This window comes from Quercus robur, chromosome 12 (genome assembly GCF_932294415.1).
Source record: "Quercus robur chromosome 12, dhQueRobu3.1, whole genome shotgun sequence".
NCBI lineage: Eukaryota > Viridiplantae > Streptophyta > Magnoliopsida > Fagales > Fagaceae > Quercus > Quercus robur.
The window spans coordinates 41,012,695-41,034,858 of record NC_065545.1 but is presented as its reverse complement, the minus strand read 5'-3'; the positions used below and the strand labels follow the sequence as shown (position 1 = coordinate 41,034,858).

The following is a 22,164-nucleotide window of genomic DNA, read 5'->3' as shown; positions in this document are numbered from 1 at the left end:
TTGGCTAACACCACACCGATGCTCTCTGTTAGGTCTTCTCTCTTTTCTGTGCAGATATCGTTACGAGTGTGAGAGGATCGTGTAGCTCACTAGTGATATTTACGGCATCATCAGTTGACGTCGTCTGTGGGAAATCGTGACTGCAACTTGTAGGCCATACAAACGCTACCCGGACAAAGGGCTGCATAGTACTTACACGCTCGATAGTGACCACCAACAACATTCAGGAAGACGAGCCACAACCTACTGCCCTGGAGAGATAGGCCTAACCCTTACAGCGGCAGTGGAGCACCTCACTAGACAAAACCAGACCCTAGAGGAACAGTTACGACAGAAGAACGCAGTGATAGGAAACCAAGAAGAAGATCAAGAAGGTGCCAATGCTGATCGCTGGAACCAGGAGAGACCGGAGGATAGTAACACCCCAAGCAAACCAGAGCAACAAAACATAAGCCTCCTAACCCTCATGGATACAGCTCCACCTTGTCGCGGAGATGCAGGCAATGAAGGAGCAGATGAAAGTTATGATGAACACCCTCAAGGGACGAGTATCCAGCGATCTTGATGACCTAGTCAACCGAACCGACTCACCGTTCACTGCCTTCGTCAATTACTTCCCTCTGCCGCATAAATTCTACATGCCACAGATAGACAGTTACGACGGAGTCAAGGACCCTCTAGATCACCTAGAGACCTTCAAGACCTTGATGCACCTTCAAGGAGTTACAGACGAAATCATGTGTAAGGCCTTCCCTACAACGCTGAAGGATGCTGCGAGAATTTGATTCAGTCGGTTAACGCCTAGTTCTATCAGTAGTTTCAAGGAGTTGAGTGCCCAATTCACTTTGTACTTCATTGGAGGGTACAGATACAAGAAGTCTACTACATGTCTGATGAATATTAAGCAGCGGGAGGACGAGATGCAAAGGTCCTACATAACCCGTTTCAACAAGGAGGCCCTCTCAATTGACGAAGTGAATGACAAGATACTCATAGCAGCATTCACTAATGGGTTACGAAAGGGTAAGTTCCTATTTTCTCTATACAAGAATGATCCAAAGACCATGTCGGATGTGCTTTACAGGGCTACCAAATATATGAACGCAAAAGACGCACTGCTGGCCTGCGAGGATAAGCCCAGAAAAAGGGAAAAACAGGAGGACACAAGGCAAGATAGAAGGCGAAAGGTGGTTAGGATCGGAGAACGATAGGATGATAGATGCTCCAAACCCCCCACTGGGAGGTTGACAAGCTTCACACTATTAACTGCCCCAATAGATTAGGTCTTAATGCATATCAAAGATGAAGGAGTCCTGAAGTTCCTCGGTAAGTTGAAGGGAGATCCCAGCAAGAGGCCAAGGGAAAGTACTGCCACTTCCATCGAGACCACGGGCGCAACACAGCTGACTACTGTGATCTAAAACAGCAGATAGAGGCCCTTATAAAACAGGGGAAGCTACAGATGTTCGTTAGCAAGGAAATAACGGATCCACCCCAAGAGCAAGCCCTGTGATGGGAGAATGAGTGCCCAAGGCCGCCCATTGGAGACATAAGGATGATCGTAGGGGGCACGGCAACTTCTGGGTCATCCAAAAAAGCCCGGAAGACGTTCCTGAGAATGGTTCAGAACGTCCAGCTTACAAGCACTGTACCCAAGATGGCACGAATCAACAACCCAGTCATCGGATTTTCAGAAGAAGATGCTCGAAGGCTGCAACACCCGCATGATGACGCGCTTGTTGTCAGCCTGAGGATAGGAGACTACAACATGCACCGAGTTTTGGTTGACAATGGCAGTTCGGCAGACATCCTGTATTACCCGGTTTTTCAGCAAATGAGGATTGATAGAGAACAGTTGGTCCCGGTTAATGCCCCTCTAGTTGGTTTCGGAGGGATGAGAGTGTTCCCCATCGGTGCCATCACGTTGTCAGTAACGATGGGTGATTACTCCCAACAGATCACTAAGGAAGTAACATTCCTAGTGGTTGACTGCTCGTCCGCTTACAATGCCATTCTCGAACGACCCACCCTCAGCTCATGGAAGGCTGTAACTTCAACCTACCATTTAATGATCAAATTCCCAATGGATTATGAAGTAGGAGAACTGCGCAGAAATTAGGTGGCAACGCGAGAATGCTATATTGCTATGCTAGAGATGGAAGATCATCAGCAGACAATGTGCATAGGAGAACAACGGGTAGTAGCGGAGCCGGTTGAAGAATTCAAGGAAGTGATCCTTGATGACTTAAGGCTAGAACAGACAACCAGAATGGGTACACTCGCAAGTTGGCCTGTACACCAAGTGCTCACGGCATTCCTAAGAGACAATCAAGACATGTTCGCCTGGAGTCACGAGGACATGCCAGGAATCGACACCTCAATCATAGTTCACAGGTTGAATGTATCACCTTCATTTTCCCCAATCGGGCAGAAGAAACGGGTATTCACTTAGGAGCGGGACAAAGCGATAGCTGAGGAAGTTCGAAAGTTGCTTGAGGTAGATTTCATCTGAGAAAAGTGTACTACCCCGATTGGTTGGCAAACGTCATCATGGTTAAAAAGGCCAATGGAAAATTGCAGATGTGCGTAGACTTCATGGACCTCAATAAGGTCTACCCCAAAGACAGCTATCCATTCCCTCGGATAGATACTTTGGTCGATTCAACCGCAAGACACCAACTTTTGAGCTTCATGGACACTTTCTCAGACTATAATCAGATCAAAATAGATGAAGCCGATCAAGAGAAGACCTCTTTTGTTACCAGTCAAGGACTGTTCTGCTACAAGGTGATGCCATTCGGACTAAAGAATGCTGGAGCGATATACCAGAGATTAATGAACAAGATGTTCGTGCACCAGATTGGGAGGAACGTACAAGTTTATGTCGATGACATGCTAGTGAAGAGCCTACGCGAAGATGATCACCTAAGCGACCTTCGGGAGACCTTTGACACCCTCCGGTCATATAACATGAAGCTGAATCCAAGCAAGTGCGCGTTCGGGGTGACGGCGGGGAAATTATTGGGCTTCATGGTATCCCAAAGAGGTATAGAGGTTAACCCAGAGAAGATACGGGCCATAATAAAGTTAGAGCCGCCGAGGACGGTCAAGGAGGTGCAAAGTTTGAATGGCAAAATCGCAACCCTGAACAGATTCGTCTCGAAAGCAACGGACAAATGTCTACCTTTCTTCCGCACTCTGAAAAAATCGTTTGAATGGACAGACAAATGCCAAGTGGCATTTGAAAACTTAAAGGTGTATCTTTCATCTCCCTCATTGCTCAGTCCATCCAAGCCAGGAGAAGAACTCTACCTATACTTAGCTGTTTCACAAGCCGTTATAAGCGTAGCTTTAGTGAGGGAGGAAAACGGATCTTAGAGATCGGTCTACTTTACAAGCCGAGCGCTCTGAGGAGTAGAAAAGAGGTACCCTCAGATGGAGAAGTTGGCCCTCGTGTTAATAACAACAGCGCGAAAACTCAAGCCGTACTTCCAAGCACATACCATCGTTGTCTTGACGAACAAGCCCCTAAGAAGAGCCATGAGTAGCCCTGAAACCGCAGAACGGATGGCTTTGTGGGCAATGGAGCTTAGTGAGTTTGATATACAGTATCGTCCGCGAACAGCTATAAAAGGGCAAGTAGTTGTTGACTTCATCGCTGAATTCACCCTCGGGGATGGCCAGGGGGCAGAGGAGATGCGGCAGTGGAATATTTATGCGAACGGGTCATCCAATAGGCGAGCAGGAGGGGCCGGTGTGGTTATCCAAACCCCAGAGGGGGATAAGATCGAGTGTATGATCCGACTAGATTTCCCCACAACCAACAACGAGGCCGAATATGAAGCCTTGGTGGCAGGGCTAGACCTCGCAAAGGTTGCAAGTGCTGAAAACATGGTCGTACACTGCGACTCACAAGTGGTAACAAGTCAAATTAATGGCGGCTACGAGTGCAAGAATGAAAGGATGAAGAGGTATCTAGAAGAGGTGAAGAATCGAATCGGTAGTCACGAAGTCAGATTTGTTCAAATCCCAAGGAAGGAAAATGAATGTGCCGACCGCCTAGCAAAAGCGACCTTGGCAGAATTTATGCTTGTCCCCGAACAAGTATTGTCATTTGTTCAAATCTCCTCACTGATTGATGACGGAACAAATGTGCAAGAAGTAGATTCTGAAAGCAATTGGACTACGCCATTGATATCATACCTGAAGACTGGCGTATTACCAGACGAGAATGACGCCGCCAGGAAGTTGAAGGTCCAAGCTACACGGGTTATGCTGATAAAAGATGTCTTATACAAAATAGGATTCTCTCGATCGTATCTGAGGTGTTTAAGCCACGAGGAAGCAAATTACGTAATGAGAGAAGTCCACGAGGGTATCTGCAAAAACCACTCGGGGGCACGATCATTAGTACATAAGTTGATCCGAGCAGGATACTATTGGTCTACAATGCTGAAAGATGCACAAGCTTATGTCAAGGCCTGCGACAAATGTCAAAGGTTCAGTAATCTCATCAGGCAACCGTCCAAAGAGCTGACTCCCATGACAGCCCCTTGGCCCTTTACTCAATGGGGACTAGATATCATGGGCCCCTTCCCAACAGCAGTTAGGTAGCTAAAGTTTCTGGTGGTTGGTATCAACTACTTCACTAAGTGGGTGGAAGCAGAAGCCCTAGCCACTATCACAGAGAGGAACATTAGAAGTTTTGTTTGGAGGAATATCATCTGTAGGTACGGAATACCTAGAGTGCTTGTCTCCGACAATGGGAAGCAATTCGACAACAGCGCATTTAGGGACTTCTGTTCAGAGCTAGGTATCAAGAATCACTACTCGTCGCCCGCACACCCACAGGCCAATGGGCAAGCTGAAGTCACAAACCAGTCCTTGCTCAAGATCGTCAAGACCCAGCTCAAGAGGGCAAAGGGTATCTAGCCGGACAAGCAACCAAGCGTTCTGTGGGCATACCAAACTACAGCAAGAACACCCACTAGAGAAACGCCTTTTCGACTAGCATACGAAAGTGACACTGTCATCCCAGCAGAAGTAGGGCTCACAAGCTATCAAGTGGAGAACTACGACGAGGATAAGAACGAAGAGGCCATGCGCCTTCAGCTCGACCTGGTGGATGAAGTACGAGTGACAGCGGAGCAAAGGATGGCGCGGTATCAGAATCTCATGGGGAAACACTACAACTCCAATGTCAGGCATAGAGACTTTCAAGCTGGAGATCTTGTACTACGAAAGGTAATGGGTGCTACTAGAGATCCTTCGCAAGGAAAGCTCGGCCCCAATTGGGAAGGACCCTACAGGATCGCATCATGGTAGAGGAAGAGCACCTACCACCTCAAGAAGCTGGACGGTCAAAAACTTCAGCACCCATGGAACACGGAGCACCTACGGAAATACTATCAGTAGAGACAATATGAAGAGCATCGACGCTTTTTCCCAGTTTATTTAGTTTTTACTACAATTATTAGTTTTACTTTAACAACTTTTTGCTACAATACTTTAAGTATCTTTTTAAGCCCAAGGTGGCAGGTACTTTTCTGCAAACACATGATTTTTTTTAAGAAGAATATTCAGACACATCTATGTCTTTTCAACTTGAATTCTCACAAATTCCAAAAGTTGGAAAAATTCAAAGTCCACAAAAGTGGACGGATATAAATAAAGTCCACAAGCTAGACAGATCATCCCCGAAGGATGAAGATTCTGTCCACAAAAATGGACGGATATAAATAAAGTCCACAAGCTAGACGAATCATCCTAGGAGGATGAAGATTCTAAGTCCACAAAAATGGACGGATATAAATAAAGTCCACAAGTTGGACGAATCATCCCAGTAGGATGAAGATTCTAAGTCCACAAAAATGGACAGATATAAATAAAATCCACAAGCTGGACGAATCATCCTTGGAGGATGAAAATTCTAAATCCACAAAAGTGGATGGATATAAACAAAGTCCTCAAACTGGACGGACCATCCCAGGTTGATGAACTTTCTAAACCCACAAAATTGGAACGGGTATAGGCTAGAGTCCACGGACTGGACGGATCATCCCAAGAGGATGAAAATTCCAAGTCCAAAAAGTGGACGGGTATAAACTAAAAGTGGATGGTTCATCCATGAAGGATGAAATAAGACAAGGGGAAATTATTGGTATACACAGCTTATCATACATTGCCATACACACTCCTGACTAGAACTTGTACGCAACACGTACTTGTACAAAGGTGCATGCATAAAGGTTTGAAATTGTGCTATGAAAATATTGTTTCAGTTAAAATTGTGAAACGTGATTTTGTAACTAAAATTGTATTTAAAAAATACAATTTCACCCCACGATGAGCGTGCAATAGTAAATATGTGATAATTATTATCCTAAGCCAAGTGAAAAGAAAATATTATACAAACTTTATGTATGTAGTAATTCATATCTTTGGTTCAAATTCCATCACTCACTCACCCACTATTTTCATATATATATACTAGCCTCATCACACGTGCTTTACGGGTGCAATGAGACCTTTTTTTTTTGGTCTAGTGTCATAGTTTTTATTTTTTATTTTTAAATTTTGGATAAGTTTGTTTTGAAAACATTGATTAGTAGGAGAGTGTCCTATTTTATAGGCATTTTAAATGGAGTTGGAAATATATTTTTACCGAGTTGTCTTCAAATTTTTTTCTTGTCAAACGTAAGGTTTAGGGGTATTTCTGAACTACATAAAAGTCTAGTCCAAAGAGGAAAATCTTCTTATAGCTAGAGGGAAATTGTCTTATAGCTAGATAGTACTAGGAATGGTTAAGTCTTTCATTGTCATTGAATATGGAAAATTGTCACATGCTTATTACTCATCCTTGCCTACCTAACTAAAGTGACATCTCTTATAGTCTTATTACATGTTGATGAAATCATGGTACATTATTCTTTTTCTTCATTTCCAACTGGTAATTTATTTCCGGTTACTTAATATTACTGATGATACACAGAAAATCAGTAGGCTGAATCTCCAGGCTTCAATGATCTAATGATTGCTTGAAAGGCCTGAAAAGGAAAACACGTGATCAAAGGTGACCAGGGCAGACTGGCTAAGAACCCTCCGATGCTTAAGTTAGTTTCTCTCTTAAATTCTGGAGTTCCAACTTTTTGGGAGTTGTCTAAAACTTACCTTCATTTGATGTAAATGAGTGTTTATATATTGTGCTCTTGAAGCGGTTACTTGTCTTGTAACTTCCTTTATGTTTGAGGAAGTCAGAAGGTTTGGGATTAACTTCCACAACCGCTATAGGAGTTAGAATATTCAATCTAATCTTCTATAACCATCGTTGGAAGTTAAGTACTTAGAATTTGTAACTTTGTGATTAACATTTGACATAACAAAGGAGGTGGCTGGAGATTTGCAATGAAAGCTTAAGCCCCTTTAATCACAATCCTGCAATTAATGATGAACCTGAAGAGCAAATTGGCATCAATTTCAAGCACAACAGTCAATCTCAGTTCGGTCTTTATTAGCCTCTCTTTTGTGTTTTGAGTTTGTGAGATATGAAAAATTTACAGATCTAAGCCAAAAAAAAAAAATTTTGGTTCCACAAATGTGGCTAGGGGCAGAGGGAGGAGGGGGGGGGGGGGGCACCTACCCCCCTGAACTTTCAAATGTTTTGACTAATAATGACCTGAAATACCATATTCCCCCCCCCCCCCTCTACACAAAAGACACAATAAAAAAATTTTAAAAAAAATCCCTAATTAAGTGAATTCACGTTACCTTCCAGCTTTCCTAGTAGTAGTAGACTTCTACTCCTAGTACAATTTTATATATATGGGTCCTACTTAGTAAACTTGATAGACTAGACAAAGCCACCAGTAGAATTTTTTTATGTCTCAAGCTTCTTTCTTGGATAACCAACTTGAGACATACATCCATGACATGTGGTCCACTGAAGAGTTTTCAGCACTTAAAGGAATTGGACAATATGCTAAAAAGATAAATTCTGAAATTTTAGGGTATAAAATCCAAATTAACAACCTTAAACTTTCACCCTATGTCACTGAAGTGAGAATGATTCAGGTTCTCCTCATAAAGTTATATATGATGTGATATAATAATAATAATACAATACAATACAATATATAAAAGTTGAGTCATTGTGTCAATTAACGTAGTGTGTATTTTCATTCTCAAAAAAAAAAAAAAAAAAAAAAAAAAAAAAAAAACATAGTGTGTATTTTCAGGAGGTAATGTGCAAAACAGCAATGCAAAAGAATTGTATATAGTTAGTTAGGCAAAGTTTGAAACAATAAAGGAAAGTAACATCTCGAGTTTTACAAACTCGAGATCCATTTTAGAAAAATGCCACATAGATCTCGAGTCTTTAAGACTCGAGTTTCATGCGAAAAAAATTTCACCTATAGTGGCGTTTTTAAGCCTTTCAGTGTCGTTTTAAAGCCCTATAGCGGCGTTTTCCTAGAAAATTTTTTTTCATAAGTACAGATTTATGGAATCCTATAGTGGCGTTTTTAATCCCTATAGTGACGTTTTATAGACCTATAGCGGTGTTTTTATTCACTTTATGGAAATCGAGTCTTTAAAACTCGATTTTCAGCTTAATTTTTTTCCACTTTCAACTAATCCACTTACAAATCAAGACTTAAAAACTCGATTTTTATCTTGGAACTCGAGTTTTAGACACTCGAGATGCTAGTTTTCAACATTGTTTTGAAACGTGACAATTAACTAAATTTTTTAATATTTATTGTTATTTAGAAAAAAAATTTGTATTTTCAGACATCTGGATAACAATTCTCAAAGTGGAGAGTAGCCTACATATATCACATATGTAACACTTGTAGACGAAATGAAAAATCATGATCAATTATTAAAATTTGTTATCTAATAATATCCAAGTGTTGATATTTTGGTAGTTACTCCCGATCAACAAGTTTTGAGTTTTCAGATATCTTCGGTGGAGACATTTAAAATTTAAATTTATTATCTCCCATTGTAATTATCAAATTATAATAAATAAAAATAAAAACTCTTAGCTAATTAATAAAAATTCTTATCAAATTATTATCTCCCATTGTAATCTATCGTCTCCCATTATGTAGGCTAAATACTAATTATTATCTTAAATATTTATAATCCACTTAATAATATAAAATTTACAAAAGATAAAAAAAAGTGGAAAAAAATTACCCAGTACTTGATTTCTTGAAAGTACAGTACCATACAAAAAAATAAATAAATAAATAAAGATAGCAAGAATGTTATAAACTTCCAAAAACCAATAGGTACATTATAATTATATAATTATTATCACATTGCCTCTTTACTGAAACTTGTAATCACAGTCCAAAATCAAATTAACTTCTTTTCCAGACCTGTTAATTAAAGAATAACACAGTACAATAGGATGGATGGAAGCAAGGAATTGAGGAGAAACCTTTATTTTTAATTCTTTCAAATTAGAGGAATTTGAAAATTAAAAAATTAGATAGGGTTGAATTTGATTTATAAATTTATTAATATTTATAAACTAAATATTATTGTATTTTGCCATTGACCTTTAATATGCACATAACATCATCTAACTAGTTAATATATATATATATATATATATATATATATATATATATATATATATATATATTAACTTGCAGACAAAGTGCTAAGAGAAAAGGGAGAAAGGATGAAAGAAAATAAAAAAAAAAAGAAAGAGGAAGAAAGAGAGCTCTCAAGAACGTTCTGGAGTTTGGGGGAAATGGTAGGGGGAAAAAAAGGAAAGAAGGAGAAAAAGAAAAGAGTAAGGATACGTGTGTGGAGGAGAAAAAAGAGAGGGGAAAAAAAATGCTATCACAATATTTTCACAGTAAATCTTAAGTGATAGGTTATTATTAGCTAATATTGGTGAGAAAAAAATAATTTTTTTAGAAAGAGAAAAAAAAAAATTTTAATAGTAGATTCAAATTAAAATCAGTATCAATTATCACAATATTTTCGCAATAATTTTACAATAAATCTTAAGTAGTAGGTTATTATTAGCTAATATCTATGAGAAAAAAAAATAATTGTAATAGTACGTTCAAATTAAAATCAGTATCAATTATCGCAATATTTTCACAATACTTTCACAATAAATCTTAAGTGGGTTGTTATTATTAGCTAATATTGTTGAGAGAAAAATAATTTTTTTAGAAAGAGAAAAATTGATTTAAGTATTATGAAGTAGTTGATTTAAGTATGAAATAAACTTTTTTATATATACATTGTCCTTTTTGGTAATTTATCACTCAAGCCACCACTTTTATAAGTTCTAGCCAAAACACTCAGTTTTTTCAAAAAACACTTTTTAATAACTTTTACCAAACACTCAGCTTTTACAAAAAACCCAATTTCATAAAATACTTTTTAAAAACTCCACTTTTTCAAAAAGCTCAGTTTCAAAAAGCTGAACCAAACTCACCCCAATGTTTAGCTGTACTGGACGAGAGGAAGTAAAAAATGGGAAAATTTTGGATTCCACACATTTTTCCGAATTTTGTTTCTATCCGATTTGAAAGAAAAAAAAAAGAGAAATGATTAACTTTTTATACAAGATTACTCTTGTACCCTCGTAAAAGTATAAAAAAGTTCTGAATATTTTTGTAAAATTACGTTTAATTCTTCCTATTGAATTATTCATTTATAATTTACAAAAATAAAAAATAAAATAATTTTTTAGCATTATTTTTTCCTTCGTTTTCTTTCCTTGTCTTTTCTTTTTTTTTTTTTCATTTTTACTTCCAAACACATACATAAATAGTATTTTCTGTCTTTTTTTTTTTTTTTCCAAATCTATTCCCTTAATTTTTTTTTTCCCTTTCTTTAAACATAGTGTTAATTTCAGAGAGTAATTGAAAATTTCATACCCTCTTCATAATATTGTATTGTGGTGGACCTCCCACGAACAAAATTGTGATTGTGAAAGAGTATATGAAATCTTCGGTGAAATTTACGATGTGACTAAAATTTTTCTTTACAGAGAGAAAAAGAGAAGGAACATACACAACTTTTAAGGTTCTTTATGCGTATGTAAAAAAAATTTTCCAATCCTTCTACTCAACGTGTATCAATCCACCCAGGAAAATGCTAGAGAGTGAGAGAGAGGGGGAGGGGAATTTCCAAGAAACCTTTATTATTATCTTGGCATGGTGCTTCGATCAGTGGTCATGTCTAGGAATTTGATAGGTTTGATGAAATGATTAGTGTTGAAAATTGAGCAAAGTTGTTAAGGGCTGTGCCTGATTTGCAAAGGTCACTGATAGCCAATTGCTTTGAAGATAAAGTTAGTGTGGAAACTCACTGGAAACCGCCACATGGTGACTTTTGTGGAAAGATTTCAAGACTCTCTTTTTTCCTTTGTTTCTATTCGCCAATTCCAATCACAACGTACCATAATCTAACGAAAAAGTCATGTTATTAACATGGAATTTATTAACATGTGCTTTTTAAGGCATATATTAGTAAAAAAAAATTAAAATTAAAATTTTTTTATAGAAATTTGAAAAAGCTAACAAATTTTTTTGTTAATTTTTATTTAATTTTTTAAATTATTTAAAAATGAATGGTTAATGTATGCTCTATGAATATTCATCAACAAAACCCAACTATTAACATTATGAGAGTGACAAAAGTAAAAGAAATGGGGTCATTGGCGCAACTCCCAATAAATTTATGTGGCATTTGTTCTTTTTAAGTTACTTTTTGGCCAGTTAGAAAAGTTTCTTCTTAAGTTTTTATATTGTTTTTGACCGATATAATTTTTTTTTTCATTACCATTAATTTTTGGGGAAAAATTATATATATATATATATATATATATATAAATTTACTAATGTATGCCCTTAAGGCATATATGTAAACTACTTTAGAAAGCTTTTTATGAAAAACGAAAATGTAATTCACTATTTTGACCAGCTCTTTCAATTTTTCATATAATGCAAAATTGACTTTCTAAATTTCTTCAGATTTCATTTCAATACTCTAATTTTGCTTTTGTTCATTTCAGTCCTCTAATTTTCAAGTTTATTCAATTAAGACTCTTCCATTAACTTTTGTTATATGTTGTGGTTAATTTTTCAATTTTATAAATTTTTCTTCCAATTTTTTAAATTAAGAAAATTCAATTAATGATTAAAAAATATTTTTCAGAATTTTTTTTTCAAAAAATTTTAACAAAAGTTTACGAAAAAGACCTTAATTGAATAAATCTGAAACTTAGAGGATTGAAATTAAACAAAAGTAAAATTAGGGGACTAAAATAAAATCTGAAGAAAATTAGAAAGTCAATTTTACATTTTAACCAAAATTAAATGATCTTAAAATTATAATAATCAGCTTGATTCAGTTTGGTACAATTACAACCTGTCTTACAAAACCTAAGAATACCGGGTTGTTGGGTTGAGAATCTGAAAATTACGAACTTGAATCTCTTCTTTTTTCCACCAAACAATATTAATGTTAGAGAATCTCAGTCCACCAAATATTGTGTTGTATTAATTTCAGAGAGAGAGAGAGAGAAAAAGTAGATTGGCACAACTTTTGAGGAGAATACTGTAGTTGTGAAAATTTCCAATGAATTATTTGCCCCCACCAAACACTTTGAGGGAGAGGACAAACAAGTTTGGCATGGTGTAAGAAATTTCTAACCCTTCTTTTGACGTTTGAGGAGCAAATTGCAGATCACATGCATTTAGGAAATTTCCCATAAACCTTCGTTAGACCATAAAAGATGACAAACAACTTCTTATTATATTGCTCTATGACCAGTTATTTTTCTTTTTGCTGAATATTGTGACCCATTCTTCTTTTTACATTGCTTCTCACTAGCTTTTTAAGTGTATTTTACGTTACTTTTTAACCGGCTATAAAGGTTTTTATTTTACATTACTTTTGGTTTACCTCAATTTAATAAAGAATTAAATGCATCTTAACTATTTTTCTTAGGGCAGACTTCAGGACAAGGATGCAGAGGAGCAGCAAGACAGGAATCATCAAGTCAGGGACTGGCTCAAGAAGCTTAGAGATGCAGTATATGGCGAGGATGATCTGTTGAGTGATTTCTCTACTGAAGACTTGCGCCGAAGGGTGATGGGTGGTGATAAAATGGCAAAGAAGGTACACACTTTCTTTTTGAGCTCAAACCAAATTGCTTTTTATTTTAAAATGGCTCACAAATTAATGGCCATAAGGGAGAGACTTGATGGCATGCAACAGCAAATGATAGGAACAAATTCCAATTGATAGAGCATCCTTTGCAAATAAAGGTGAGGGAGAGGGACCAAACTCACTCATTCGTACGAGAAGAATAAGTTGTTGGGAGAGAAGAGGATAAGAAAATGATCATAGATTTATTATTTAACATTGATGTGGAAGAAAATGTTTCGTTCATATCCATAGTGGGAATTAAAGAGATGGGGAAGACCACACTTTCTCTTTAGAGTTTTGCAAGTCAAACAACTGAGTAATTCCACCACATGCACCAGAGATTCATTCAAAACTTATAAAAAAGAATTTGATTGAGGATTTTATGGCATGATTATAAGATTTCACCACACACTATATATGTTTAAAAACATTGGTAATTTCTAAAGTCATTTTCTTGTCTAAATCCTTTCGTATAGCAAGAAGAAAAGTCTCTATATTTCACAATTCACGGTAGCAAGGATACTTTGCGTGGGGATCTGAAAATAGAATAACGGGCTCGTGGGCTCAGCTCAGGGCCCAGTAAAAGAATAATAGGGATGGATAAGCTTTATGGGATTACAGGGCCGAGCGAGCTCAATTGCCGCTTAAGTGTGAAGAGGGTTCAATCTCCAAACCTGTGATCATTCACTTATTCTAAAAGAGCACAATGAATAGAGCAATTGAGAGGAGTTTGTTTGAGACTAGAAATATATATTTCTTGAATGAATGAATGAATGTACAATAATCTATCATGAGAATCAGCCTTATATATTTAACTAGGCCATTGACAATCTGTTAGACTAGCTAGTAACTAACTAAATGCAGTACCAACTAACTGACTAAGTACTCCAAATTAATCACATAGCCAATTAGATAGAATGATGTCGCGGAAGCTACAAGAAAACAAACACGTTTTTTTCTGAATGAAAAAGAAACTAAACACCAGAGAGAATTAGACAAAGTCTGTATTTCTATAAATTTGAAAACTAAATTGTCCTGAAGGCTACAATATGTTTAAATAGTAAAAGAAACCCTAGGGCGGCTATGAAAACACCTAAAAATCCTAATCTATGCTAATCACGTTATTAGGTGACAAATAGCTATTTTTGCCAAAAATAACAAAATTTAGATAATTGCGAAAATTTAAAATATTGTCTCTAAGAGACATCCCAAAACAAAAGAGACTTTATTCTAACTTTGAAACTAAAATCTTGAGTCTGGATCAGAATGTTGTTTCCCTTTAATCTACCAAATTTCATGCAATTTCGACATCATCACTCCGATGACCTCTATTAGCACCCTCCCCCCCCCCCCCCCTTCATCTTGTGTTGTACTGACTTCCGACACCCTTGCTGCTCAAGAAAAGTTTGCTGTCTGTTCTACATCATAGAAGAAAATGTTGTGATTGACTAATAGGATTACTAATGACTAATAAATAGACTACTGCTAATTAATATGAGTAAATGACACAATAACACTGCATGCTATAATTATTTTAGATAGAGCACATGTTGTAATTAACTAATAGGAGTACTACTAAATTACTAATAGACTGGCTGCTAATAAATATTAGTACATGACACGATAACACTGCAATATAATAGCAGTATTGCAGCGCTCTAGTGGTGTGGTACGCAGCTCCTATATATTATATGCAGCAACTTTGCAACTTGCAGTGATACAACAGCAAGCACAAATAGAGAACTACTAGCACTAGCAGTGGCCACCAGCAAGCAAAGAGACAGGATCCTAACATTAAAATTTGGTAATCAATGGATCCCCCATGGTAATTAATAAATAGATTTGACTCTTTTTTGGCATTAACATGCCCATCTCTACTCATAGTTATATGTGGTCTTTGGAAGAGAGTTTGTATTCTATCACAATCTGTGAAATGCTTATCCTTGATGCATACAAAAGCACTAATTAATAGAAGCACAGACCAGCAAAGACCATATAGCTAGAACTAGCAAACAAGAAGGTGACCAGAGAATGTTAATAGACAGAGCTGTAATCTGGGTATGTACTATCCACATAATAATATCAATTACTAATATATATAAAATAGCCACGACCATTAAATATATATATGCTGCTAAATGGAAAAGCCTTATAAAGATTTCATTTCAGTCATACCAGTAATGACTTCAGTTTTTACACACATCTTAATAAGTTATCACATTTGCTTCATCAAGTAAGGCTAAGCTCTCCATGAAAGTAGCTACGAATGAAATATCTTGAAAATCAAAACACTCTTCACATCGAGCTTCGGGATCAATTAAAACGAGCTTTCTTTTTTTCTGCATTTCTAATTGACCATTACCAGAGATGTGGGATTCATCTTCCAAAAGAATGAAACCCCGCTTGGTGAGACCATAGAAACGATCATATTGTTCTCGTACAACAAGAGGTTTATTCCAGGATTTATGCTTGCCATACTCCTTTATGGCCCATACACATGCAAAACTTTGTTCTCCAACTGTCTCCAATCTAATCAAAGCTAGTTTCCCCCTAAATAACGAAATACATTTCCCATCAAATTCATTGCCTGCTCCATCAAAGCAACGGTCAGGCACAGCTAGCTCTTCAAATGTCTCATTATTGACATCAAATGACAAAATCATTTCAGTCTTGTGCTTCTCTTCGCCTTGTATGATATCTACTAACCAATGCAAAGCTCCACCAAAAAATGGGATTGGCAAAGAAAAATGAAATCCAAAGTCATCAGTCTTGGGTCTCAATGAAACGTCAAGGTCCTCAAGTGTTCTCCACGAATCTGATTTTGATGTGTACACCTCAACCTCAAGCTTTCTCCTGGAATAATATGAAATCTTGACAACTTTGTAGTCATTATCCTCGGAATGATAAGCAAATCCGAGTGGAATAAAGCAGTCAAAAAAGCAGTCAAACATAATATCAGGCAACCTCTTTAATTTTCTAATACTGGGATTCCACAAGTAGATAATAGCAGTTTTAGATGCTGCTTGCCATCTCTCCTCCCATACTTGAAATTCCAAACACAAAAGGCCATTGCACGAACCGACTAAGTTAGCTTGATAAGGCGGAAACCTTGAGGGAATTTCAAACTCGAAAATTTTATCAAACCCATCATGATCGCAATAAAACGTAATGACTGGTCTGTTGGAATAAGGAGGAGAAGAAGGGTTCACATACCAGGGCATGTTAACAATATAATCACCACGATCAACGTTATTGATATATAAGTGGGTGGAGATGAAATATGGACTGGTGATTAAGGAGTCCCAAGATTTGCAAACACACCTGAATCTTAGGAGTGATTTAACTGGTAGCCTTGCCAGGATGTTTAGTACAATACTGTAGTGAATATACTTCTGACGTCGAAGGGTGGTCGGTGGTTGTTCTCTTGCTGGTTCTCTTATCTGAGACATTTTTCAGAGAGAGAGAGAGAGAGACGTAGGGTTTTTAGGGTTTTTATTAATATAAAGAGAGGTAGGGTTTTTATTAACGCTCCTGAGAAATTCCGAGGAATATATATATATATATATATATATATTAATAAAGTAATTGTAAGATAATAAAAAGCCACGTCTCCACGTAATAAAAAAAATCCATGAACATTAAAAAATATATATATAATGATTTTTTAAAGGAAAAATAAATGGTAAACTACATATTTGGTCTCTAATATTTACACTATATTTTAATTTAGTCTATAACTTTTTTAATTGTATCAATTTGGTCTCTAACCTTTAATATCGTGTCAATTTAGTCCATACCGTTATATCTTAGATGAAAATTACTGATATAACAAACGGCTAAAATAAATTTTAAGTTTATTATGACATAAATGGAAGTTTATTTTTTATTTAGGCCATTAGATAAGTCATCAATTTTCATAAAAAAAAATAATGACAATGACTAAATTGACACGATACTAAAAGGTTAAAAACTAAATTAACACAATTGTACGGTTAGGGATTAAATTGAAATATAGTGTATAGGATAAGAATCAAATACGTAATTTACCCAAAAAAAAAAAAAAAAAAAAAAAGAGAAAGAAAGAAGGAAGAAGAAGAGAAGAAGGAAGAGAGGAAGTAGGGTCACTCTATATATCTACTTTAGAATTTGTATTACGTACCTTTATATCTATTTATCCCAATAACTAGAGATCAGTTTGGCAAAGTATAATTTACTTTAGAATTTGTAACTTTGTGATTAACGTTTGACATAACAAAGGAGGTGGCTGGAGATTTGCAATGAAAGCTTGAGCCACTATGATCACAATCCTGCAATTAATGATGAACCTGAAGAGCAAATCGGCATCGATTTCAAGCACAACCGTCGATCTCAGTTTGGTCTTTATTAGCTTCTCTTTTGTGTTTTGAGTTTGTGAGATATGAAAAGTTTACAAATCTGAGCCAAAAAAAAAAAAAAATGGTTCCACAATTGTGGCTGGGGGTACTAGATATAGATTCTATAGTTCTCTCATCAAGAGCTGTTCATTGACGAGAGGGGCAGTGGCCCCCCAAAATTTTTTTTAAATCATAATAGTTATATATTCTGAATTCTTTTAACATTTAGGTCCAAAATAATTACCCTTGGTCCACCTCTCCCCAAACATTTACAAATTGGCACTTAGAACCCAACCAAAAAAAAAGCCCATTACTTTATTTTAAAATTTTAAACTAGTGAAAACTACTATATCTAAGTTTTGTCTTCATTAGAAACTTGTGTAGCTCGTTGCACACTAAGGCCTTCTTTCACTGGTTTTGACACCATATCATGCATGGGGATAGTCATGCTCATTATCTCACAAATATCACCATATTCATTAAAGATTTTTTGGATTTAACCATTAGATATTCAGTAGAAGTCATTGCAAACGTTGATTTTCCATGAAAAACCCAAGGTTATAAATAACCCTTAACAATCCCATATGAAAGTAGGTGATCACATGCAACATCTAGAGTCCTAGACCAAACAGTTTTCTACTCACACAGTTAGTACACGGGCATGAAATCCTTTCCTAGTGTGCTGTTTGAGACGCAAATTCATCTAATTATTATCCATTGCTATAGCCTATAGGATACTTTACAATATATACCTACAACACGACTTCACGAATGCAAACAACAGAGGCTAATCCTTAATTTGTTACATGCCAATTTTAGTTGAAGAAAAAAAATTATGCGTTATCTAACAAAAGAGCCCCATGTTCCAAAAGTCTAAATTTTCAAATTTGTAAAATAACTTGCAAGACACACCAAGATATAAGTATGGATGTGGGCGTCTCAAATATATGGTTATTGTACTTAACCAATGAATTGAACAAAAAGCAACACAAATAGATTGACAAAATCCAAGTTTAAGAATCATGAAGAATGGTTAATGAAAGATATATGTATTTGAAACTTCATAATCGAAAGTAATAATAAACTTCAAGTTTATTATTGGAATCATTCTTACATATATGTTTTTTATTACTTATACATAAATTTACATGAGGAACAATAAATTATTAAGTTAACAATTTGTGTTTTCTTTCTTCTTTTTTTTGGTTTTAAACTCGTACGTACTTCTTTATATTTTTAAATTTTCTTTTCAATATTTATTTTCTTTTTTAGGTTTTGAACCTTTAAAAGACATTGACAAAATAACGGAGATTATTTATTTATTTTTCAAATGAAGATTGACATATAAAATAAAAGATAATAATAGTCTAATATATTATTATTATTATTATTATCTATATATTCTATATATAAAACCGAAGCCTCTGCTAACACCACAATTTTCCACGTCAGCACAACACAATATTTAAAAATTTAAAAATTAAATTAAAAACACTATTTTCAAAACCTAATTCTTTTTTTTTCTTTTTTTTTTTTAATTTGAAACCTAATACTTATCTCTCTCTTCAGTCTTTATCCCTCATTCGTTTCTCTTTGGCTTAAACGCAGAGCACCCTGTTCTCGCTCTCCCTGTTCTCGCTCTCTTCAGTCTTCATCTACCCTTCACTCGCTCTCACTGTATACTTCTGTCAGGTTTTGCCGATAAGCTTCTTTGCCTTTGCCTCTCTCAATTATCAAAACCCTAAAAGTCTGAAACCAACCGTTCTCTCTGCCTTTCTATGCCGTTCTCTCTATATCCCTTATAGTCCACCATAGCCATCTCTCCCACCCATGACTGAGCCGTTACCCATCATAGCCATCGCAAAGTCTCCAATGTTGCAGGCCCAGTTACGCAGGTGAGATGCTCTTAATCATATATCTAATCTTTCCCTCTCTCTCTCTTTCTAAATATTTGTTTTTTAATGTTCATTGGCTTTGCTTCTTTTTGTTGATTCCTAGACTAAATTACTGTTGTTGCGTAAGGAATATTTTGATTTTTTATTCAGTTCTTTTGCTAATACTGTTGTTGGGTATTGTTAGGTTTTTTTTTTTGGATTTAATTTTGTGAATTCTTATCTGGGTTCATGTGGCTACCACTTAGAAATTTGATTTTAGTGTATAGTTTCTCTGTAGGCATTGATCTATGAGCCTTTTAATTCTAGATATAAATTCGAAATTCACTAGGAATTTTAAATTCTGATTCTTTGAGATTGTGTATTTGAAATTTTAGTGGAAATTGAGCTATGGGTTTGAATTTTTTATGATTTATATGTTAGATATTGGGATTGATATTGATGGTGAGATAGGTTTATATAGTAGAAAGGAGATTAATTGAATCACAATGGTATATGAGATTATCAATTTGAAAGTTTAAGGGATATTGAGAAGTGGGTTTGATTTTTTATTGATTTATTTCACAGTAAGTTTGTGCATTGAGATTAGAGTTTGTGAATTTGGGTCTAATTTGATTGGTTTTTAACTATCAAGAATAATTTGTGCATCATGTATTTTAAAGTGCTTAATTGGGATCATATATAAAACTATCTTTTTAATATATATATATATATATATATATATATATGTGAAGACTTTGGGTATCATGGTCATAATTTCAAACCCATTGCTAAGGATAGCTTAGTGGTTCAACATCCCCTGGTGAATGAGAGGAGTGTGAAAGCTTAAATCTTATTAAAAAACCCACAGGATATAAATGGAAAAGACCTGATGAATGTCAAAAATGGAAATAGGTGACTGTAACTTATGGTAATTTTTTTTTTTTTTTTGAGAAGCAAGTTATGGTAATTCTAATCTTGATTTTTATTCTACGAATTTTATTTTTTAGTTATGGTAAGGTTTGTACAGTTCACACACTAAAACCTAATGAATGTCAACTTTGGTGTTTGTTTGCATCTTGATTCTTTTACAAAAAGACCATTAATTTTTAGTTTGTTTATTTCTTTTTACTTCCTATTGCTTCGAATGGTCCTCAGCCACATGGTAAGGTTGTTTTTGCTCACTTGGTAGGAACTTAAAACTATTTGCTGCTTTACTTATACTGACCAAACTCTATTGTGTTAGTTGGCCTATTTTGAAAGTTCCTTCAGTCAATGTGTAATATATTATGTTATCTGTTTATTGAGCCAAGCTTGGTTTTGATGCAGGTAATGCAGCTGGAGCTGAATTTGAATATGAGGGTATAATTCAGTTAGCAATTTATTTATTTATTTTTAGAAACCATTTTGTAAGCAAGTTTGTGTATAGCTGAGTGATGAAGGCAAATCTAAAATAGGGACATTTTTTGGATCTTCATGATTCACTGAAGAAAATAAGTCTCTACGGCCAAGTAATACATGATGAAACTCCATATTGAACCGCATGCTTCACTTTCTTTAACTCATCTTCATTAGCACCTAAAACAAAAACATGAAAACTAAATGAATACCTTGCAGTAGGTCTATCAAATCACATATACACTAATTTGCAAACTTTCTACATTTATTGTTAAGGTGTGTGGTAGAATTTATTTGTTTTGTTAAGTCTCAGAATAGGCAAAGGAAAATGCAATCTTCCAATCTTAATGTTTTTAGATTTCTATTTGTATTCAAATTAAAGATGTGCATTTCAACATTTTATCAGGGACGTGCCTGGGAACTGAAAGACGGATGATTTTGTTGATGATAATTCAAGAATCTCATTCGACCAGTTGATACTTATATTAGATGAACTCCATAAGGTATGCCACGTCTCATCTTGCTTCATTTGTTCTGTTAATTCTACTGCACATACCTAAGCTAGCATATAGATCATCTTTTAATTTGAATTAAATCTTTCTAAATCAAAGTAATGTTTCATGCGTTTGTAGTCAACCAAAGAAAGCTGCAATGGTGATTGTGTGAATTTAAATGAGAGCAACATATAATGTATATTGGATGTTCAAGTGATCAATGAGGTCGGAGGGTCTACCACCTTTTGATATGCTTTGATATATTCTTATCATTATTAAGCCATGTGCCTATGCGGTAACCTTTTCAAAATACTTTTTCTTAGGAACAACCTTTTCAAATAACCCCATTTTCCAAAAGCTGAAAAATAAACTTTACCAATTTGGCACGTAAGCATTTAAACATATTGTTATCCTTATTAAGTTATATAAGCATTTAGACAATTTTGAAAATTTTCTATTACTGTTGTTGCTTCAAACAAACCTCGTGTAAGTTCTGCATCTTGAAGATCAAGTAAAGAATACCTTAAGAGAAGATTTCTTGAAGAGAACTCCAATGAGAGTCTTCTTTCTGTAACAAATCCTGCATATTGGTGTTAGGTAAGCCTTTCCCTCTTTGTCTATGTGAGTTTTTTTTTTTTTTTTTTTTAATTTTAAATAATAACATATATAAACTTCCTTAACATTTTTCACATTACTTTTGTTGTTTTCTAAAATAAATTTGTTGTTTGGTGTTAATTTCCCTATTTGATGCAGAAAGCTTTGATGTTTTCTAAAATAAATTTGATGTTTGGTGTTTATTTCCCTATTTGATGCAGAAAACAATATATTATAAACAATTAT

General features: G+C 35.4%; 2 protein-coding genes and 1 long non-coding RNA gene across 3 annotated transcripts; 2 read left to right on the top strand and 1 right to left on the bottom strand.

Moving 5' to 3' along the window:
• Positions 1-3,540: 3,540 nt before the first annotated feature.
• LOC126708519 (uncharacterized) lies at positions 3,541-13,739 on the top strand. Its single transcript, XM_050408307.1, has 5 exons — positions 3,541-4,610; positions 4,731-4,924; positions 5,039-5,244; positions 12,988-13,158; positions 13,665-13,739. The coding sequence occupies exons 1-5, from the start codon at positions 3,541-3,543 to the stop codon at positions 13,737-13,739; spliced, it is 1,716 nt and encodes a 571-aa protein (XP_050264264.1).
• Positions 13,740-15,392: 1,653 nt separating this feature from the next.
• Positions 15,393-16,637, bottom strand: LOC126708518 (F-box/kelch-repeat protein At3g23880-like). The gene has a single exon (XM_050408306.1). It carries the CDS (start codon positions 16,635-16,637, stop codon positions 15,393-15,395), a length of 1,245 nt encoding a protein of 414 aa, XP_050264263.1.
• Positions 16,638-19,121: 2,484 nt separating this feature from the next.
• LOC126710185 (uncharacterized) lies at positions 19,122-21,922 on the top strand. The gene is made up of 4 exons (XR_007649591.1): positions 19,122-19,456; positions 20,762-20,794; positions 21,237-21,333; positions 21,831-21,922. It is a non-coding gene; the product is annotated as an uncharacterized LOC126710185 (long non-coding RNA).
• Positions 21,923-22,164: the final 242 nt, after the last annotated feature.

Bases quoted from the DNA above. Each gene is read 5' to 3' on its own strand.
- LOC126708518 (XM_050408306.1), bottom strand. From the start codon at position 16,637: ATGTCTCAGATAAGAGAACCAGCAAGAGAACAACCACCGACCACCCTT.
- LOC126708519 (XM_050408307.1), top strand. From the start codon at position 3,541: ATGAGTAGCCCTGAAACCGCAGAACGGATGGCTTTGTGGGCAATGGAG. The intron at 4,611-4,730 runs GTAGCTAAAGTT...TATCATCTGTAG, and splicing joins CCCTTCCCAACAGCAGTTAG to GTACGGAATACCTAGAGTGC. The intron at 4,925-5,038 runs GTATCTAGCCGG...CTGTCATCCCAG, and splicing joins CCAGCTCAAGAGGGCAAAGG to CAGAAGTAGGGCTCACAAGC.